Source organism: Bombina bombina, chromosome 5 (assembly GCF_027579735.1).
Source record: "Bombina bombina isolate aBomBom1 chromosome 5, aBomBom1.pri, whole genome shotgun sequence".
In the NCBI taxonomy this organism is placed as follows: Eukaryota; Metazoa; Chordata; class Amphibia; order Anura; family Bombinatoridae; genus Bombina; species Bombina bombina.
Genome location: NC_069503.1, coordinates 612,006,946 through 612,030,243, shown reverse-complemented (window position 1 = coordinate 612,030,243; position 23,298 = coordinate 612,006,946). Strand labels below are relative to the sequence as shown.

Here is a 23,298-nt window from a genome sequence, read left to right as displayed (position 1 = left end):
GTTATTCTCCATAGATCTATATACAGATACAACTGTCTGGCTACTAAATATTCTTACTGGCTCCTAAATTTTAAATAGATGTTTTGATCCCTGCTTTAAAGGGACACTGAGCCCAATTTTTTTCTTTTGTGATTCAGATAGAGCATGCAATTTTAAGCAACTTTCTAATGTACTCATATTATCAAGTTGTCTTCATTCTCTTGGTATCTTTCTTTGAAAAGCAAGAAAGTAAGTTTTGATGCCGGCCCATTTTTGGTGAACAACCTGGGTTGTTCTTGCTGATTGGTGGATAAATTTACCCACCAATAAACAAGTGCTGTCCAGGGTCTGGCTCCTTAGCTTAGATGCCTTCTTTTTCAAATAAGGATAGCATGAGAACAAAGAAAAATTGATAATAGGAGTAAATTAGAAAGTTGCTTAAAATTGCATGTTCTATTTGAATCATGAAAGAAAAAAAATGTGGGTTCAGTATCCCTTTAACTGCACAGTAATGCAACCATGCATTAAATAACAAGATTGTCCTTGGAAACTAAGGTGTATTGTAATGATTTCCTTTGAGAATATATTTTCTTTTACATCACAGTATTCTAGGATGAGTTATTCTAAAAATCTGATGAGCTTCTGAGTATTACTTTTTGTATCTCCAGTGTGTGGTTGAACATTTAATAAACTCTGGCCTCTGCATGTTCTGATCCAGGACTGCTCTTGATTTGTGCTATGGATAAAACAAGATTATATGAGTTACTGATCAAGCAGATAGTCAAAGATTGAGGGAGAAGAAAGACAAATATCACATCCGCTATTCTTTGTTTCATAGGAGCTCAAGTTCTCCCAGAAATTGCTTTGATCTTTGATTAAGATATCTTGGTGTCTAGCCTGAGAGACATGGAAGAACTGCCTCTAATGTTAGATTACAGTCTGCTTTGGTGACATCTGCCAATTGCAAGCTTCACAATTATCAAAACAAATCTACCACTTTCTGTATTAAGAAACAAAAATGTAATTAAAGTTAATCGCAGGAACGTTCTTGTGTTGATTTGTTTGATTAGTTGGTTTTATGTATCTTTATATTTACCACAAAATAATGTCATTGCATACCTCAATGTACTCTATGGAATTCTGAGACGCTTTACTAATAAACAATAATGAAATCCAGCAAAATAAAGATCAACAAACTGCTTCTATAATCAGGCATGGTAACCTGGTTTAAGGAATGACGTTGAGTTTCTCTATTTGGATTGAATAGTTTTTTTCCTACTGGTATTTTATTTTTAGGCATTTTTAATAAATAAAGTGCACGGTGTGGTGAAGATTAAAAATGTCAGAATTTGGTTTTCATGTTGCACGTATTTGCACTTGCTTGGTCATTAAACTCAAACAGGTGCAAATGTTTTTTTGTGAATTAGAATTCCGTCTTGTGTACTGGGCACAATGCCAATGTGCATGAGCTCTAGAACCGTTAAATATAGTAGAGTTGCATAATCAATAAGTACATAAGAAAAGGACTTATGTGCTCGCCCTCAATTTTAAGTGAGCAGATTTTTTCCCCCTGAAAGTTACTATTACTTTATTGTAACTAAAATACTTTATAGAAAATATACTATTACACTTATAACTTAAATATTTAAACAACTATTATCATTTTTAAAATGCAGCTTCATACTAATCTTAGGCTAATCTTTGCTTTGAAATAATACATCATATTGAGCATTTATTTTTTTACTGTTTAATGTCGCTTCAATCCATTTATCGCAAAAAAATAAAATATTATGTTTCAGTTTTTAATTCCTTTTCACTTATTGTTTTTTTTCTCATTATTTTGTAGGCCTTCTGCATTAGCAAGCAGTCCGACTTACCCAGATCTTCCATTCATCAGGATATCCCCACACAGAAACCACGCTTCTGCGTCAGACTCGCCGTTCAGCCCTCCTCACCCGTACATCAATCCATACATGGATTACATACGATCCCTGCACAGCAGCCCTTCGCTTTCCATGATCTCTGCCGCTCGAGGACTCAGCCCTACAGATGGTTGGTGTTAGCATATTCAAGCGTTCTTGTTTTGTGCTGGTTAAATGTAGCCTTTTTACATGGTAATTTGACATGAATACGCTGTGCCTTTGTGTTTGTCTGCTTATATCTACAGATTTCATAAAGTAGAATATCTGACAGAGAATGCTCTTGTGCTCAGTCAGTGACACTGTCTAATGCATTAAGAAACTGTCAAACACAGCTAGAGAATTCATTAAAAAGAAACTAAAACATTTCAGAGGATACGCAACAAGAATTCCTGTTCTGAAGCGACAGTGTGCACTTTTTTTTTTGTATAAAAAGTGAAGTACTTCCTTAGATTAGCAGCACAGTAGATGTGCCTAAAGCTTAATTAGTCATGGAATTGAAACATGTTTGTGTGTAACATTTTTGCTTGTCCTATTCTCCCTAGAGAGGCCAAAAAGCAAATTCCGTAACCTAGATTTTCAAAGTGCTGTAAAACAAGTAGCTGGTTTATGCAATTTGCAGCATTTTTGTAAACCTAGGTTTTTTTTTTTTTTTTTTTTTTTTTTTAAACAAGCTTTATTGAAAATATAAGTCAAAGGAACAAGATTCACCTCCCATTGTAAAGGATTTCTAAGCAGCAATTTAGTGCGTCTGTCCTGGGACAGCTGAAAGGATGAGCCTTGTGAACTCTCATATTATTTCACCAATCAGGTAAAGGAAGCTTACTATGAAATCTCATGGGAGTTAAGTCAAATCTCATGAGATCACAGTAAGAGTTCATGTCCTCAGCACTGCTGATGCTGATTGGCTGCTGTTCATTTCTTCATTTTTTTTTATATTTTTACCTGCAGCTGGGAGCAGGTGAAGTATAACTTTTTACACAGAACTTACTCTGCTGAGCTGAGGAGATTGTGAGGTAAAATATTTTCCTTTTTTACATAGAGATGCTTAGGTGATATTTTCCTGTCAGCTTTTTACAGTTATACTGCATCAGTTTCAAGTGATTTAGCATATGAGTATTATGTCCCTTTAATTTAGACCCAGCGTAAACCTAGGTTTTATGTTCCGGTAACTACATTTTTAGCAGCATTTGTATTCTAGCTCAGATGTTACAGTTCCTTCTTTTTTTTCCAGAAAGTTGAGAAATATTGAAGAGTAGATTTAAAGGATTATCTGCTTTCTATTTTAAACCACATTATACTGTCTGTTTTCATTTTATTAACATTTTCCTAGTGAAACCACTAAAATGGAAGCCTTCAGAAACCAAGCTTAAAGGAACATGAAACCCAACATATTTCTTTCATGATTCAGTTAGAGAATACAATTTTAAACAAATTCTAGTTTACCTCTATTATCTAATTTGCTTCATTCTTTAGATATTGTTTGATGAAATAGCATTGCACATGAGTAGGTCAATCACACGATGCATCTATGTGCAGCCACCAATCAGCAGTGACTGAGCTTATTTATAAATGCTTTTCAGCAAAGGATATCAAGAGAATAAAGCAAATTAGCAAATATAAGTAAATTGGAAAGTTGTTTAACATTGCATGCTCTTTCTAAATCATGAAAGAAAAAAATTGGGTTCCATGTCCCTTGAAATCTTTCCTCTCCAAGAATGCTTTGTTGTGGCTTCTTTAACTAAGCATAAATGTTCAATTGTTTCTGTTATCTTTTGTGGTTCTATTTCTTAGATCAATCACACAAAAAAATGAACAGCGGATTTAAAAGCCTTCTTTCTATAAACATTTCTGATTATCCTCTAGCCTTAATTACAGTGTTTGATACATACCGATTTATTTGTAGGAACAATTTGTAAGTTTACATTTTAGTCTATGGGGTAGATTTATTAAGCGGCAGATGCTGCTTTCTACGCTTGAAGTTTTGGCTTGCTTGAAACGAAAGTTAAGAAGCAGCGGTTGTAAGATACGGGATGATTGACACCCGCTGCTAGCAGCCGATTGGCGGCAAATGTGCAGGGGGCAGCATTGCACAAGCATTTCACAAGAAATGCTTGTGCAATGTTAAATGCCGACAGCGAATCATGTCCGCCCGGCATTTAATACATTGACCCCATTATATTTAGTGGAAATAAATGATGTACAATCTAAATGAATTATTTGGGGCAGTTCTTTTTTGCAGCACAGAAGGTGGTATGTTCACTAACTAGGTCCTAGTTTAGCAGACTGAAATGCTGATACACAGATTATGAACTCCGTATGAGAGACATTTCTATAAAAAAAACAACAACTAGAGGAAATATGCTCTCTCTCTGTGCCTGTTTTGTCAAATGCTGCCTAGGCCCCATTTTCTCACCTGGTTCCATGATATAGTTGGCCCTGGCTCCATCATACTATTGCAAGGTGACTTGCAATGCAATGTGCAAGTTAATTGTTTTAAAGCTACATTAGCACAACATGCACATTCACTGATTGGTTGGAATGTTCTGTTCCCCTGCAATTGAGATACCACCAGTCAGAGGTGTAACTAGAAATCTCAGGGCCCCGGTACAAGAATCGATGAAGGGCCCCCCAATAAAAAAAGCATGATTTTGATACATTTACTTTTTTTTTTTTTAACACTTGTAATGGCTGGTTATTTACAATATGAAAATGTTTTCATGTCACTGTAAGCTGGGTGTTAGAGGTGAAAGAATTCCATGCTGTAATTTTAATACTAACAACCCTGTCCCGTGCTTTGTAGGAGTTAAACACAAAGCATTGCAGGGTGGCTAGTGTTAAAATTACACGCTCTAGCAAATTAGCGCATGTAATGTTTCATTATAAACGCATAGTTACCAGTGTACATTAGTCTAACAATCTAAAGCATTTTACTATCACACTATCAAGTTCCTTTTAATATTAATAATTGCTGCCTGGGTACAGAAATATTTTCTGTCACCCACACAATAGATAAAAACACAGGGAAAAAGTATTGTAATTATTGCAAGAAGAGAAAGAGAAGAGACATGTGATAGAGGGGGGAGGAGAGAGAGAGGAGAAAAGGGAGAGAGAGAGGAGAGAATGGTGGGAGACAGAAAGAGAGAGAGAGAGAGAGGAAGGGGAAAGGAGAGAGGAGGGAAAGGGGAATGGAGAGGGATAGAGAGAGGGGGAAGAGATTGAGGAGAAGGGAGAGGGGGGAAGGTGAGAGAGAGAGGGGGAGGGGAGAAAGAAAGAGGTGAAAAGGGAAAAAGAGAGAAGGGAGAGAAAGAGGAAGGAGAAAGGGGAGAGAGAGATAGAGAGAGATGAAAGGGGAGAGAGAGTGGGAGGAGAAAGGGGGAGAGAGAGAGGAGGGAAAAAGAGAGAGGGCCAGATTACAAGTGGAGCGCTAAATATCGCTTTCGCAAAAGCAATATAAGCGCTCCACTGAGTAATACCAGCTCACGCTAATGTGCACTAGTATTACAAGTTGGCAACAATTTGCATTGCTGAGGAGCATTGCGCTAACGAGAGCTCGCTTTAAAAGGCTCCTATGGGAGCCTCGTTCTCATGCTGTGGAACAGAAAAACATTGAATACCAAGGTCATTAAGTATTATTAAATCAACATTGTGGTATTTTTTTCTCTTTGTTTAATCTAAAATGGCATTTTAAAATATATTACTTTTTTTTTTTTAAAGGAACACTAAAGTTAGCATTACACTTGATTCAAACAGAGCATGCAATGTTAAACAATTCACTTCTTTATCAGAAAATGTGCGCAATCTTTTTATATGCACGCTTGAGGCACTAGCAAGTATTCACAGTATATATGTATATGCATGTTCTGATTGGCTGCTAACTGTCACATGATATAGGGAAACGGAAAATGTAACTAACTAAAAATTCTCAGGAAAGAAATATACTACTAATTTGAAATTCAAAGTGCTTTTACACTGTCTTTTCTTTTTCTAATTTATTGATTATGCATTGCTACTGTATTTAACATTACTTTAAATACATGTACCAACATTTTTACTATGCAAAGGAGCTTTTATCTCCACCTGCAGAGTTGCAGGAATTGTACTTATCAGCTAGTGAGCATTAGTAGGAAGTATGCAACTGCTGTATTAGTTTAAATGTATTATTGTATCTTATTACATAAAGGGGCATATTTATCAAGCTCCATATGGAGCTTGAAGCCCCGTGTTTCTAGCGAGCCTGAAAAGACTGCTGCTCCATAACCTGTCTGCCTGCTCTGAGTAGGTGGACAGAACTCGCAAGAAATCAACCCGATCCAATACGATCGGGTTGATTGACACTCCCTGCTAGCGGCCGATTGGCCTCGAATCTGCAGGGTGCGGCATTGCACCAGCAGTTCACAAGAACTGTTGGCGCAATGATAAATGCCGACAGCCCAGGGCTCGACAAACCCAGGAACCTGGTAGCCACTGGCTCCCAGAATTTTACCCCTGGCTCCTAACTTTTTGGGTTATTCTCCATATGTCTATATACAAATCCAACGGTCTGGCTCCTAAAAATATGCCTGGCTCCTAAATATTCTTACTGGCTCCTAATTTTTAAACACATTTGTCAAGCACTGGCGTACGCTGTCGGCATTTATCGATGTGAGGCGTACATGATCCGCAATATCGGATCATGTCCATCCGCACCTTGTTAAATAGACCCCAAAGTTTTTTTACAGACAGAAAATATTTTCAACATGTTCTAATATTGCTCTTTCATACGAATGATAGATTTAGATACAATATTTGTTTAATGATTTCATCAGTTATCCTTATCAGAAGGACGGCAGTATGAGTTTACATACGGTAATTAGAACCCGTGACCCTGAGCATTTATCACTGAACCAACAACGCTATCTAATTAATCTTATGTCTTTTTGAAAGTATCACTTCCAGAATTATTTTTCTTAAAATTGTACTTTATGCATTTGGCTTCTGTGTTGTCCTGACAGCACCATAGATGAGTCCCAATTTGTATCTTAGGGCAGCAACTCATTTCTAATTAATACCATATGTTGCTTCTTCAGTTCGCATGTGAGTTCATTCCATTTTTTCTTATCCCCTACACGAACAATTCTAAACACATCATCTTAGTAAAAAAATCTGTTTATTTTAGCTGGATATATGTAGATTGAGAAGTTTAAATGCTTCAGGACTGTCTGACCATATTCATTTTTTAAATTAAAACAATTAAAATGTGGATGGTTTAAGGGGCACATGTGACCTTCTATACCAGTTTCTGTGGCCCCACGAAAAATCAGAGCTAAAAAATAGTATGCTTTGGGGGCTTCGGGTGGGAGGACAAACAAGGTGTAGAGTGGGAGAGAAGACAGAGGGTACCCTGCAACCTTACACCATTGGACATTTTTAGAAAATATATTATTATTGGTGTGGTTAATAACAATACATTTACATGTTTAAGGCTTCTAAAAATATTGATCTGAGACTCATCTTTGACAAAGTTGGCTATCACTGTATTAAAATGTAGACTGCACATAGTTTACAACACAGGGCTCGGCAAACCCAGGAGCCTGGGAGCCACTGGCTCCTAGAATTTTACTTCTGGCTCCTAACTTTTTGGGATATTCTCCACATATCTATATACAAATCCAACTGTCTGGCTCCTAAAAATATGCCTGTCTCCTTAATATTCTTACTGGCTACTAATTTTTGAACATATTCGTCAAGCACTGTTACAACACATTCCTTAAAGGGCCATAGACCACAATATTCAACCTTCATGATTTACTACCATAAACAAATGTATTATTTTCTTGGTTTATTATGTTGAAACATGGCTGCTTTTGTTAGTAGCTTACTGAGGTCGGTGCAGGAGCATGCATGTCCTTTCCACTATTATTGCAAACACTTCTGTCACAGTCCCCCTAAGTATACAGTCACAGAAACGAGCTATGTTTCAACAAAGGTTATCAAAAGAAAGAGGTAATACTAAAAATACAACTACAATGTAACATTTTGTAAAATTGCCTGGTCTTTCTGAATCTTGAAATTTGACTATCATGTTCCTTTAACTTGCTTGAACTTTCGATTTATATAATAATTTACAGAGAACCCCCATGTCTATGTACCTTGTATTAACACTACTTTAGATTCATCATTGTGCAGTGCCTCACAATGGAACCTCAGGGGTTTAAATAGCACATTATGGATCTTATCTGCTCTATCTATTCGTGAGATAAATAGTTTTTAACTTTCATAATATCTTAATTTCATTAAAACTACAGCCTTTTCTTCTAAACTAAATTATTGAAATATTATCATCATAACTATTTTATTGATAATGTGTCGAAATATTCTGCAGCACTATGCAAGGATACAATTTAAAAAAACGATCATGAGAGTTTTCTAAATATTTTTGTTTTAATAAATAAATGTTAACTTTTACCTCATGTATCATTTGATTATCAATCAAATACAGAATGTAACACATTCAATTCAAATACTGTGGATTCCCATAGACATCAATGTAAGTCTGTTGGAATCAATATTCAAATGTAACATTTGAATGTAATATTAGAATTTTATTGACATCTATCATGATAACTTATTCAAACATATTCATTACAACCTTTTTCCTAGGCAAATCTATTAATAATTGAATTCAGATATTTACCTATGTGTTATAAAACAGTTAGGCTTCATCCTGTACAAAATCATTTTTAGTACTTAGATTACCTGCCAACCCATTGTTTCCAAAATGTAACGCTATGGCGCCAATTTATCATATGTCGGTCGGACATGCTTTGCTGTAGCGAATCATGTCCGCCCCACATCGCTAAATACCAACAGCATACGCTGTTGGCATTTAACATTGCACATGCATTTCACAAGAAATGATTGTGCAATGCCGCTCCCTGCACATTTGCGGCCAATCGGCTGCTAGCAGGGGGTGTCAATCATGACCGCTGCTTGGTAAACCCGGCCCTAAGTATGATTCCATTCATATTCTGGATACACACAAGCCCAGAGGCAGAACTTTTTTTTCCACTTTTTGCATTTAGGAGTAACAGCTTTGAGACTGGGAAAGGCAAGGGGGCAGGGTTTAAAAAATTCATTAATCAATGCACTGCCGCTTTGCAGTGCTGCTCTGTATTTCACTATTCTCTTCAAAAAGTTCTTCACATTGGTTGTAGTGTGTTCCGCAAAACTTACACAGATCAGCCAGAGCACAACCCTGTTTAAAGAGAACAGCCTGATGTGGAACAGATCTGCAGTGTAAGTGCTAACAGTTCCTGCATGTGTCCAGTTCTTTCTGAGGATGTGCTGCATTTTCTGCAATGGCATCTCAGATCACAGCATGTTCTCTTTTGGGGCACACAAGAAAAGCATTTATTGTTTTCTGAACCTCTTCTGCTGTCAGATTTTACCACATCTGAGCTGACATTACATAATATTCATAGGCAACAAAGCCAGTGCATTGAAACAGATAGCCATGTCAATTAACACAAACAAAATAAGGACACAGTATGTGTGTCCCCCCCGTTATTGACTACTAGGGGCTCGATTTATCAATCAAGTATGGACGGGGCATACGTTTTTTTGCGCTCGCGTGCAACCACCCCCCCCTTCCTGCGCACGGCCAATCGGAGGTGGAGAAGAGGGTAGGGAAGCTGCTTCATAAATCCTGACTGTAGGTTCTCTTGTGAGAACCTGCAGTCAAAGGGAGGAGAAGGGCTTGATAAATTGAGCCCTAGATATTTTTCTCTTTAAGAATTTCTGTAATGTTTCAACCATACCATAGTCCAGTATAGAAACCTTTGGGAATCTTTGCCATATACTAAACTACTGAACCATTTAAAGAAGTAGTACATCTCAATGTCTATCTACGTTTAGGAATTAGCTAGAAAGAGATTTAATAATATATCTTGCAGGAAACTCAAGAACCAAACACTGATTATGTAATGCAAACAAAAGGGGGCGCTAAAGAAAGACTGATATGTTAATGATTAACAATTGTCAATCTACCGAGTCTGTTATACAATATAATATATAATCATGACTATAATAATATTGTACATACAAAATAGAAGAGTCCAGAGATAAGTCCCAGATTTAGCAAGATGCACTTTTAAGATGTAGGGAAATCCTCTTTAAATATAGGGAGCTATATATGGCTGCCTCCTCCTCACCGAATGGTCCGGGTTACAACTGCGGGCGCCTCATGTGCAGGATCATCAGGTATATATATGAGTACATTACAAAAATGAGCCAAATGGATACTTACATATTAGCAGAACACACCCATGTGCTAGTAGGTGCAGACTGTAGAATTATTGGGTGTAACAGCTCACCCCCAGCTAGAACTTCCTGTGTGCTGCAGTGAATTTATAAAGCATTAAGAGAAAGCACTATATGTGCAAATCAATCAAAATATGACTATATCAATTTTGAAGATGCCAAATGGGTACTCACATACTGTCCAAGCACACCAATGTGCTGGTAGGAGCAGGCTGGCAGATTTCAAATAACACCTATTTGAAATCTTCCAGCCTAGTTTTAGCTCTTTATAAAAGAAACTAGGGCAATGTTAAGCCCTTGAAAATGTTCTTCAAAAAATTGTCAGTGTTCTCCAGCTGGGTGACATTATGAAGTAGCCAGGTGGGGGCAGTGTAATTTGCAATATTATAACATTTTATAAATGTTACTTAAGTTATTCAAAGCATAAAATAATTGCATAATTAAACATAATTTGATTTAATGATAATCTGTGCAACAAACATTGAAAAAAAATAATTTCAGCAAATGTCAGTAAAATTAGCTGGGTGGTGTTCCCATTAGATAGGCCCTGGGGAGAAGACTAATTGTTAAATAATTACTAATAAATTTAGCGTATCATATAGACTGTTGCTCTGTGATGTACAGTTGAAATTAGGACAATACAAAAATTGAAAAATTAAAGCCATTTGATTTTTAGATGACACCCAAGAAAGAACATGTGTTATCTGTTGGACAGTTATTATAAAAGAGTGTGAGCAGAAGAAAATTCCTTGTTAAAAAAATAAAGATTTTTTTTTATTAGTTTTTATAAATGCATAAAACATCCATGCATTCTGTCACCTTTCTAGCAGTGTGGCTAGAGCACTTAATGTGTGGGTACTTGCGATATAGTTTGTAAATAGGATGGAAACGCCTATAAAAATTCAATCTATCCAACCACTAAATTCACCTATTCTTCTTTGCTTTTGTTAAGTGCCGAAAGAGAAGTTAATTCCCAGAGCTAAATAAAGTCTACTATGACTATAATAACTACAATAAATCTTACCAGGCTGGTTATGTGATATGTGAGCTTTTAGGAACATATGCAAGAGTGGACTATTTTTTTTTTTTTTTTTATTCTTTTATTGAGTAGAGTTCAGGTAGATAAAATACAAGTCAATGCAAATACAAATTTCCATATGATACAAAATCGAGATATCAAAAGAAAAAACAATAAAGAAGAAAACAAAAGAAGCAAGAGCCATTTGTCATATGCATTATCAATGTTCAATTACTACCATAAGGCATAAGTGTTATTGGTTCCATGGATAACTTGAATTGCAGAAAAAAAAATTAACATAGTTTAGTAGAACTCAAACATCAAACGTAGATATACTTCAATATACTTGTTAAGAGGTACGGGCCATGGTGAGCTTATAGAAAGAATAATAAATATTTTATTTTTTAAAAAAAAACATTCCCTCTCTTTCTCCCCTCTCTCAAGAACTTTACTTCTCATGCTAGTCCGGGTCACTGTTATGATCCTTTGATTAATCACCTTAATGAAGCTATTCCTTCTGGAGTGTCTTCCATACAGCTCCATTTTCCCCTCAGCCTGTCTTCTAATAGTATTTCTGTTTGTGCAAAGGGTAATAAAATTTGTCTTTGCGTCTCTCTATCTGTCATGGATCTTTCCACTTTAATTCGGATTCCAACCTTATTTTTGCCTATTCCACCTTAACCAGTGATTATGGATTGTAACCTGTTACCTGTATAAAAGGTTCCTCCCTCCACTTTACCTTTGCTGGTTTATTGAAGTGTATTTGTCAAGATTCACCTCTCCAGCTCTTACCTAATTTTGAGTCTAAAGTTATTTGTCCAGACTATCTTAGATTGTTAACCGCTACAGTTTATTACCTTGCAAGCCCTCTCTGCTTGAGCCCTGACGTCACCAGGAATTGACGGCCCTTCCGATCACCGCCGCAGTAGCTCTGATTCACGGAGTATTCCCAATTCTCCACAGCAGCTCACAAACAACTACATAGGACCTGACTCATTGAAGCTTTCCCCAGAATTAACGGAGGTCGTGAGTAATCTCTCTGTGTATTACATGTATACTCAAAGTTTCACTCTCACAGTATTGTGGTAACTCTGTACATACGGAGGTAGTATTTTACGCTTGTTTGGGACTTTCAACTATATTGTATGTAACGATATACATCTTGTTATAGTACATAGCGTACCAAATATCCTATATTCATAAACAGCAACCTTATTCCTATAAAATACTGGGTTTTTTAGTCACCTAATAAGTAAGTCATATATATGCCTTATATATATATATATATATATATATATATATATATATATATATATATATATATATATATATATATATATATATATATAGAGAGAGAGAGAGAGAGAGAGAGAGAGAGAGAGAGAGAGAGAGAGAGAGAGAGAGAGAGAGAGAGAGAGAGAGAGAGAGAGAGAGAGAGAGAGACTTCTAAACTTAGGCTATATAACATCATTGTGTTAGATATATTTCCTCACTAGTAAATACTCTAACATATCTGACACAATACTATACTAAAACTTGGCAAATACTAAGGCTGTTTGTTTAGTAAAACATTTTGAGCCTGCTCATTACACTATCTAATTTCTTAATATATAAATGCCATTTATTAAGAAAGGGTCTCAGTCTATTTGGATAATCCAATTTAGTATCCCATATCTATCAGTAACTGTCTCCTCATTTTATTATTTAGTTGTGGGATTGTTGGTGCAGTCCTGTCTGTCCATAATTCTAATATACATTTACGTGCTAAAGGTATAATTAACTTGAGAAGTTTTTGCCCTTTGTCAGGTTTCTTATCCCATTGAAACAAACATATTTGAGACACACCCAGCTGAACATCAATTTTAAGATGTTGTTTAATTCAGTATTGGATCCTACACCAGAAGTATTTAATCTTTGGGCACAAGTAAAAATGATTTATATAATGTGCATTCTCCCATAGGCATTTAGCACACCTGTTAGTACAATCATGTTTCCGTTTTGATAATCTATGCGAGGTTTTATAATAATAGTATAGCATTCTCAATTGTGATTCTCTAAGAGATATAGAGAGTGTCGCTTCTTTGACCAATTTTAAACTATCCACAATTTGAGAGGGCATTAGATTCTCTGCAACATCTAGGCTCCATTTACCCATCAGGCCCTCTAGTACCTCAACATTTCCTTTATGATTTAAAATTTTATAAAAGCTGGCAATAGAGAATGAACCCATCACGAATATTGTTTGCGGGTTTATTAAAAACCGAAGTTTCTCAAAAAAAAAAAAAAGGATATTCTCTCACTAATCCCATGATATAATGCCGTGTTTGTAAATATGCATAAAAGTGGGAGCGAAGTATCTCAAATCGATATTGAAGGTCTTGAAGCGAATGTATATCTGTATTTAAAGAGTCTACACTGTCACTAATTACCCTTAGTCCTTTCATCTTCCATAGTTGAAAAGGGCTAGTATCTATACCTGGGTTGAAAAGTGTGAGATTGTATGTAGAACTCTCCTTAAAGTGAATGTAAATTTTGATGCTAAAGTGCCCGGTTTTTCAAACTTCGATTAAAAACAGGGGCACTTTAATTTATCAAAATTTACATTTCACTCCTGTTGTGAAAAAATACTTACCTTTTAAACTTCACAGCAGCTCCAGATTCCTCCTGTCTCACAAGCCATTTCTGATGTCAGAAATGATTGATAGGTCATCCTCCAATCACAGCTTCCCCCCAGGGGAATCAGCGTCTGATTCAACACTGTGATTGGAGGAAGCCAGATGCCTCATTTTAGACCCAGGAAGAGGCTTTGAAACGGGTGGAGGAAGCTGGAGCTGCTGTGAAGTTCTCTTCCCCAACAGGAAATGGCAAAGAGTCCCAGCAAAGCTGGTCACATGATCCCTCCTAGGCTCCGCCCACCCCAGTCATTCTCTTTGCCGTTGCACAGGCAACATCTCCACGGAGATGGTTAAGAGTTTTTTGGTGTTTAAATGTAGTTTTATTCTTCTATCAAGTGTTTGTTATTTTAAAATAGTGCTGGTATGTACTATTTACTCTGAAACAGAAAAGGATGAAGATTTCTGTTTGTAAGAGGAAGATGATTTTTAGCAGACAGTAACTAAAATCGATTGCTGTTTCCACATAGGACTGTTGAGATGAAGTAACTTCAGTTGGGAGAAACAGTTAGCAGTCTTTTCTGCTTAAGGTATGACTAGCCATATTTCTAACAAGACCATGTAATGCTGGAAGGCTGTCATTTCCCCTCATGGGAACCGGTAAGCCATTTTCTTAGTTAAACATAAAAGAATAAAGGGCTTCAAAAAGGGCTTAAAAACTGGTAGACATTTTTCTGGGCTAAAACAATTGCTTTACTAGGCATATTATGCAGATTTTAACTAATTATTGGTATTATAATCTTGGGGAACGTTTAGAAAAACGGCAGGCACTGTGTTGGACACCTTTTTCAGATGAGGGCCTTTCTAGTTATAGACAGAGCCTCATTCTGGGACTGTATAGGGGTTAAATGTAAAAACGGCTCCAGTTCTGTTAATTTAAGGGTTAAAGCTCTGAAATTTGGTGTGCAATACTTTTAATGCTTTAAGACACTGTGGTGAATTTTGAACAATTCCTTCATACTTTTTCACATATTCAGTAATAAAGTGTTTTCAGTTTGAAATTTAAAGAGACAGTAACGGTTTTATTTTAAAACGTTTTTTGTGCTTTGTTGACAAGTTTAAGCCTGTTTAACATGTCTGTACCATCAGATAAGCTATGTTCTATATGTATGAAAGCCAATGTGTCTCCCCATTTAAATTTATGTGATAATTGTGCCATAGTGTCCAAACAAAGTAAGGACAGTAATGCAACAGATAATGATATTGCCCAAGATGATTCCTCAAATGAGGGGAGTAAACATGATACTACATCATCCCCTACTGTGTCTACACCAGTTATGCCCACACAGGAGGCCCCTAGTACATCTAGTGCGCCAATACTTATTACCATGCAACAATTAACGGCTGTAATGGATAACTCCATAGCAAATCTTTTATCCAAAATGCCTACTTATCAGAGAAAGCGCGATTGCTCTGTTTTAAACACTGAAGAGCAAGAGGACGCTGATGATAACTGTTCTGACATACCCTCACACCAATCTCAAGGGGCCATGAGGGAGGTTTTGTCTGAGGGAGAAATTTCAGATTCAGGAAAAATTTCTCATCAAGCTGAACCTGATGTTGTGACATTTAAATTTAAATTAGAACATCTCCGCGCACTGCTTAAGGAGGTGTTATCTACTCTGGATGATTGTGACAATTTGGTCATTCCAGAGAAATTATGTAAGATGGACAAGTTCCTAGAGGTTCTGGTGCCCCCCGACGCTTTTCCTATACCCAAGCGGGTGGCGGACATAGTAAATAAAGAGTGGGAAAGGCCCGGCATATCTTTTGTTCCCCCCCCCTATATTTAAGAAATTATTTCCTATAGTCGACCCCAGAAAGGACTTATGGCAGACAGTCCCCAAGGTCGAGGGGGCGGTTTCTACTCTAAACAAACGCACTACTATTCCTATCGAAGATATTTGTGTTTTCAAAGATCCTATGGATAAGAAATTAGAGGGTTTGCTTTTGTACAGCAAGGTTACCTTCTACAACCAATTTCATGCATTGTTCCTGTCACTACGGCAGCGTGTTTCTGGTTCGAGGAACTAGAAAAATCGCTCAGTAAAGAATCTTCGTATGAGGAGGTTATGGACAGAGTTCAAGCACTTAAATTGGCTAACTCTTTTGTTTTAGATGCCGCTTTGCAATTAGCTAGATTAGCGGCGAAAAATTCAGGGTTTGCTGTCGTGGCGCGCAGAGTGCTTTGGCTAAAGTCTTGGTCAGCGGATGTGTCTTCCAAGACAAAATTGCTTAACATTCCTTTCAAAGGTAAAGCATTATTTGGACCTGATTTGAAAGAGATTATTTCAGACATCACTGGGGGAAAGGGCCACGCCCTCCCACAGGATAGGTCTTTTAAGGCTAATAATAAGCCTAATTTTCGTCCCTTTCGCAGAAACGGACCAGTCTCTAATTCTGTATCCTCTAAGCAAGAGGGTAATACTTCACAACCCAAACCAGCCTGGAAACCAATGCAAGGCTGGAACAAGGGTAAGCAGGCCAAGAAGCCTACCACTGCTACCAAAACAGCATGAAGGGATAGCCCCCGATCCGGGACCGGATCTAGTGGGGGGCAGACTTTCTCTCTTTGCTCAGGCTTGGGCAAGAGATGTTCAGGATCCTTGGGCGCTAGAAATAGTTTCTCAAGGTTATCTCCTGGAATTCAAGGAACTACCCCCAAGGGGAAGGTTCCACAGGTCTCAATTATCTTCAAACCAAATAAAGAGACAGGCATTCTTACATTGTGTAGAAGACCTGTTAAAGATGGGAGTGATACATCCAGTTCCAATAAGAGAACAAGGAATGGGATTTTATTCCAATCTGTTCATAGTTCCCAAAAAAGAGGGAACATTCAGACCAATTTTGGATCTAAAGATCCTAAACAAATTTCTCAGGGTACCATCGTTAAAAATGGAAACTATTCGAACGATCCTACCTACTATCCAGGAAAATCAATTTATGACTACCGTGGATTTAAAGGATGCGTACCTACATATTCCTATCCACAAGGAACATAATCAGTTCCTAAGGTTCACTTTTCTGGACAAGCATTACCAGTTTGCGGCACTTCCATTTGGATTAGCCACTGCTCCAAGGATTTTCACAAAGGTACTAGGGTCCCTTCTAGCGGTTCTAAGACCAAGGGGCATTGCAGTAGTACCTTACTTGGACGACATCCTGATTCAAGCGTCGTCCCTGTCAAAAGCAAAGGCTCATACGGACATCGTCCTAGCCTTTCTCAGATCTCACGGATGGAAGGTGAACAAAGAAAAAAGTTCTCTGTCCCCGTCAACAAGAGTTCCCTTCTTGGGAACAATAATAGATTCCTTAGAAATGAGGATTTTTCTGACAGAGGTCAGAAAATCAAAACTTCTAAGCTCTTGTCAAGTACTTCATTCTGTTCCTCGTCCTTCCATAGCGCAGTGCATGGAAGTAATAGGATTGATGGTTGCAACAATGGACATAGTTCCTTTTGCACGAATTCATCTAAGACCATTACAACTGTGCATGCTCAGACAGTGGAATGGGGATTATACAGACTTGTCTCCGACGATTCAAGTAGATCAAAAGACCAGAGATTCACTCCGTTGGTGGCTGACCCTGGACAATCTGTCACAGGGAATGAGCTTCCGCAGACCAGAGTGGGTCATTGTCACGACCGACGCCAGCCTAGTGGGCTGGGGCGCGGTCTGGGAATCCCTGAAAGCTCAGGGTCTATGGTCTCGGGAAGAGTCTCTTCTGCCGATAAACATTCTGGAACTGAGAGCGATATTCAATGCTCTCAGAGCTTGGCCTCAACTAGCAAAGGCCAAATTCATAAGGTTTCAGTCAGACAACATGACGACCGTTGCATATATCAATCATCAGGGGGGAACAAGGACTTCCCTGGCGATGAAAGAAGTGACCAAGATAATTCAATGGGCGGAGGATCACTCCTGCCACTTGTCTGCGATCCACATCCCAGGAGTGGAAAATTGGGAAGCGGATTTTCTGAGTCGTCAGACATTCCATCCGTGGGAGTGGGAACTCCATCCGGAAATCTTTGCCCAAATAACTCAATTATGGGGCATTCCAGACATGGATCTGATGGCGTCTCGTCAGAACTTCAAGGTTCCTTGCTACGGGTCCAGATCCAGGGATCCCAAGGCGACCCTAGTAGATGCACTAGTAGCACCTTGGACCTTCAACCTAGCTTATGTATTCCCACCGTTTCCTCTCATCCCCAGGCTGGTAGCCAGGATCAATCAGGAGAGGGCCTTGGTGATCTTGATAGCTCCTGCGTGGCCACGCAGGACTTGGTATGCAGACCTGGTGAATATGTCATCGGCTCCACCATGGAAGCTACCTTTGAGACAGGACCTTCTTGTTCAGGGTCCATTCGAACATCCGAATCTGGTTTCCCTCCAACTGACGGCTTGGAGATTGAACGCTTGATTTTATCAAAGCGTGGGTTTTCAGATTCTGTAATAGATACTCTGATTCAGGCTAGAAAGCCTGTAACTAGAAAAATTTACCATAAAATATGGAAAAAATATATCTGTTGGTGTGAATCTAAAGGATTCCCATGGAACAAGATAAAAATTCCTAAGATTCTATCCTTTCTACAAGAAGGTTTGGAGAAAGGATTATCTGCAAGTTCTCTGAAGGGACAGATCTCTGCTTTATCTGTTTTACTTCACAAAAGACTGGCAGCTGTGCCAGATGTTCAAGCATTTGTTCATGCTCTGGTTAGGATCAAGCCTGTTTACAGACCTTTGACTCCTCCCTGGAGTCTAAATCTAGTTCTTTCAGTTCTTCAAGGGGTTCCGTTTGAACCCTTACATTCCGTAGATATTAAGTTATTATCTTGGAAAGTTTTGTTTTTGGTTGCAATTTCTTCTGCTAGAAGAGTTTCAGAGTTATCTGCTCTGCAGTGTTCTCCGCCCTATCTGGTGTTCCATGCAGATAAGGTGGTTTTGCGTACTAAGCCTGGTTTTCTTCCGAAAGTTGTTTCCAACAAAAATATTAACCAGGAGATAGTTGTACCTTCTTTGTGTCCGAATCCAGTTTCAAAGAAGGAACGTTTGTTACACAATTTGGACGTAGTCCGTGCTCTAAAATTCTATTTAGAGGCTACTAAAGATTTCAGACAAACATCTTCCTTGTTTGTTGTTTATTCTGGTAAAAGGAGAGGTCAAAAAGCGACTTCTACCTCTCTTTCCTTTTGGCTTAAAAGCATTATCCGATTGGCTTATGAGACTGCCGGACGGCAGCCTCCTGAAAGAATCACAGCTCACTCCACTAGGGCTGTGGCTTCCACATGGGCCTTCAAGAACGAGGCTTCTGTTGACCAGATATGTAAGGCAGCGACTTGGTCTTCACTGCACACTTTTGCCAAATTTTACAAATTTGATACTTTTGCTTCTTCGGAGGCTATTTTTGGGAGAAAGGTTTTGCAAGCCGTGGTGCCTTCCATTTAGGTGACCTGATTTGCTCCCTCCCTTCATCCGTGTCCTAAAGCTTTGGTATTGGTTCCAACAAGTAAGGATGACGCCGTGGACCGGACACACCAATGTTGGAGAAACAGAATTTATGCTTACCTGATAAATTGCTTTCTCCAACGGTGTGTCCGGTCCACGGCCCGCCCTGGTTTTTTAATCAGGTCTGATGAATTATTTTCTCTAACTACAGTCACCACGGTATCATATGGTTTCTCCTATATATATTTCCTCCTGTCCGTCGGTCGAATGACTGGGGTGGGCGGAGCCTAGGAGGGATCATGTGACCAGCTTTGCTGGGACTCTTTGCCATTTCCTGTTGGGGAAGAGAATATCCCACAAGTAAGGATGACGCCGTGGACCGGACACACCGTTGGAGAAAGCAATTTATCAGGTAAGCATAAATTCTGTTTTTCTAGTTGCACTTGTGTAATTTGTGGCAAAGTTAAGTTCTCCCAGAAATTGACAGATACAACATTAAGCAGTAAAATATACTTTTACCCTCTATTAACCTCTATTCGCCCCTTTAAATAAAAGCAGCTGGTTATATATTCAAATAAATTATGAACCTGGAGGGGAAAAAAACGTTATTATTTGCTTTATGATCAGTCCACCTTATATAAGCAAAGGTATAGATAGTGGATCAGTCAGTTATGTAAAAATAACTATATTTCTTCTTATTAGTGACGTTTTTTAACCTGTTTCTCCCCAGAGATGAGTCGGGGGGGGGGGGGGAGTTAAATCTCTTCTTCTCTGTTAGCTCGCCCCTGTACTTCTTTCTTCCTACTTTCCCTTAGCCTCTTTTTCTACTATTCAGTAGCTTTTATTCCCTGTATCCCCCAGATTATAGTTAGAAGTAATATGGGACCGGGTAAAGTTCATCTGAAAATAGCAGTTCAGCTGTATACAAATCCAAAAAGACCTCAAGGAGGGTATTCACCCTTACAGATGGTAAAGGTGGCGGGATTAAATAGCCTCCAATATCGCTACAAACAACCGCCACCTTCCTTCCAGAATATAATTAATTCTTATTCTGCCCACGTCTCAGGGAGAGAAAAATCCCAAGATAAAAGAAACACTCTTACAGCTCCTCATGCAGCACCGGTGGGAGGAGAAGTATAGTTGAACGGTTTTTACTCCATTTTCTTTCAGCTAACAGGACAGTGAGTTCCAGACCTCTGCGTGCTCAACAACAGCTTGATTCATCAAGTAGGCAAGGTGAAGGGCACAGTAAGATAGGTCAGAATCTCAAGTGTTTAGCCTCTTTCACCGGTGGGAGAGAGGGGCTGCCTGGACGCTCACTCTTGTCTCTTGTAGCAAGCGTATAAAGACAACAGTTCTTAGCTGTACAGCAGTTTAGTGTGATGGAATTGTACTCTGGATCTTCTGGTGACGGTGACTCAGTCAGCTATCGGCCCAAGGACACAGGGTTTCGGCACGAGTAATCCCTACCAACGGCTATGGATGGAGGCTCTGAGACCAAACACTACACTTCCTGCATTTAGGTTCCTCCCTGGAAGTCCAGCAAGTGTGGACTATTTATATACATTTTCTAAACGTAGTTTTTATGCAATTCAGCTCATTTTACCCCCGCAGAAAGTGTATAAAAACAGAATATAACATGCATTTGAAAGAATAATACCTTTGGATGTTCCTAGTGTTATACAATTTGCTGAATGGTTTAATTGGATTACTTCCATATTTCATAATATATTGCTGATGTTTTAAGTATGATTTGTCCAGAGGCGGCTCGTGAGTTATTAAAATGAGGGTTCACAATACATGAATTGGGGTTAAATACCACCTAGCAGGTATTTTAATTACTGCATGATATAAATAGAGCTTGTGAAATGAATAAACACTAATTATTTATTTGTTTTTAGATATCTCTCTCTCTCTCCTCTTGTCTCTATCTCCTCTTCTCTCTCTCTCTCTCTCTCTCTCTCTCTCTCTTGTCTCTCTCTCTCTCTCCTCTTGTCTCTCTCTCCTCTTGTCTCTCTCCTCTTATCTCTCTCTCTCTTCTCTTGTCTCTCTCTCTCCTCTTGTCTCTCTCTCCTCTTGTCTCTCTCTCTCCTTCTCTCTCTCTCCTCTTGTCTCTCTCTCTCTCTCTCTCTCTCTCTCTCCTCTTCTCTCTCTCTCCTCTTGTCTCTCTCTTCTCTTGTCTCTCTCTCTTCTCTTGTCTCTCTCTCTCTCGTCTCTCTCTCTCCTCTTGTCTCTCTCTTCCCTCTTGTGGCTCTCACTCGCACAGCTAAATCTGTGCGGTTAGGAAGGTATAGGAGCTGGGTTGGGGGCGGCACTACAAGCACTAAGAAAAAAGTGCTATGGGCTTGAAGCCTATACTTCTATCTAACGCACGTGTGGCAATTTATTTTGGGGGGGGGGGTGCAAAATTGGACTGGAACCTTTTGGGATGAGTAAATATAATTTCTCCAACATAGGTGTGTCCGGTCCACGGCGTCATCCTTACTTGTGGGATATTCTCTTCCCCAACAGGAAATGGCAAAGAGCCCAGCAAAGCTGGTCACATGATCCCTCCTAGGCTCCGCCTACCCCAGTCATTCTCTTTGCCGTTGTACAGGCAACATCTCCACGGAGATGGCTTAGAGTTTTTTAGTGTTTAACTGTAGTTTTTCATTATTCAATCAAGAGTTTGTTATTTTCAAATAGTGCTGGTACGTACTATTTACTCAGAAACAGAAAAGAGATGAAGAATTCTGTTTGTATGAGGAAAATGATTTTAGCAACCGTAACTAAAATCCATGGCTGTTCCACACAGGACTGTTGAGAGCAATTAACTTCAGTTGGGGGAACAGTTTGCAGTCCTTTGCTGCTTGAGGTATGACACATTCTAACAAGACGATGTAATGCTGGAAGCTGTCATTTTCCCTATGGGATCCGGTAAGCCATGTTTATTACGATTGTAAATAAGGGCTTCACAAGGGCTTATTTAAACTGTAGACCTTTTTTGGGCTAAATCGATTGATATTAACACTTATTTAGCCTTGAGGAATCATTTATTCTGGGTATTTTGATATAATAATATCGGCAGGCACTGTTTTAGACACCTTATTCTTTAGGGGCTTTCCCAAAGCATAGGCAGAGTCTCATTTTCGCGCCGGTGTTGCGCACTTGTTTTTGAGAGGCATGGCATGCAGTCGCATGTGAGAGGAGCTCTGATACTTATAAAAGACTTCTGAAGGCGTCATTTGGTATCGTATTCCCCTTTGGGTTTGGTTGGGTCTCAGCAAAGCAGATACCAGGGACTGTAAAGGGGTTAAAGCTTAAAACGGCTCCGGTTCCGTTATTTTAAGGGTTAAAGCTTCCAAAATTGGTGTGCAATATTTTCAAGGCTTTAAGACACTGTGGTGAAAGTTTGGTGAATTTTGAACAATTCCTTCATGTTTTTTCGCAATTGCAGTAATAAAGTGTGTTCAGTTTAAAATTTAAAGTGACAGTAACGGTTTTATTTCAAAGCGTTTTTTGTACTTTCTTATCAAGTTTATGCCTGTTTAACATGTCTGAACTACCAGATAGACTGTGTTCTGAATGTGGGGAAGCCAGAATTCCTATTCATTTAAATAAATGTGATTTATGTGATAATGACAATGATGCCCAAGATGATTCCTCAAGTGAGGGGAGTAAGCATGGTACTGCATCATTCCCTCCTTCGTCTACACGAGTCTTGCCCACTCAGGAGGCCCCTAGTACATCTAGCGCGCCAATACTCCTTACTATGCAACAATTAACGGCTGTAATGGATAATTCTGTCAAAAACATTTTAGCCAAAATGAACCCTTGTCAGCGTAAGCGTGGATGCTCTGTTTTAGTTACTGAAGAGCATGACGACGCTGATATTAATATCTCTGAAGGGCCCCTAACCCAATCTGAGGGGGCCAGGGAGGTTTTGTCTGAGGGAGAAATTACTGATTTAGGGAACATTTCTCAGC

General features: G+C 38.7%; 1 protein-coding gene across 5 annotated transcripts in view; it reads left to right on the top strand.

Annotated features, from left to right (window-relative positions):
• GLI3 (GLI family zinc finger 3) overlaps positions 1–23,298 on the top strand; it is a 404,554-nt gene that overhangs the window by 243,879 nt on the left and 137,377 nt on the right. For all 5 annotated transcript variants that reach the window (XM_053714572.1, XM_053714570.1, XM_053714571.1 and 2 more), the window contains exon 5: positions 1,826–2,031. In XM_053714572.1, coding sequence (XP_053570547.1) covers positions 1,826–2,031 — 206 coding nt within the window. The remainder of the gene's footprint in view (positions 1–1,825; positions 2,032–23,298) is intronic.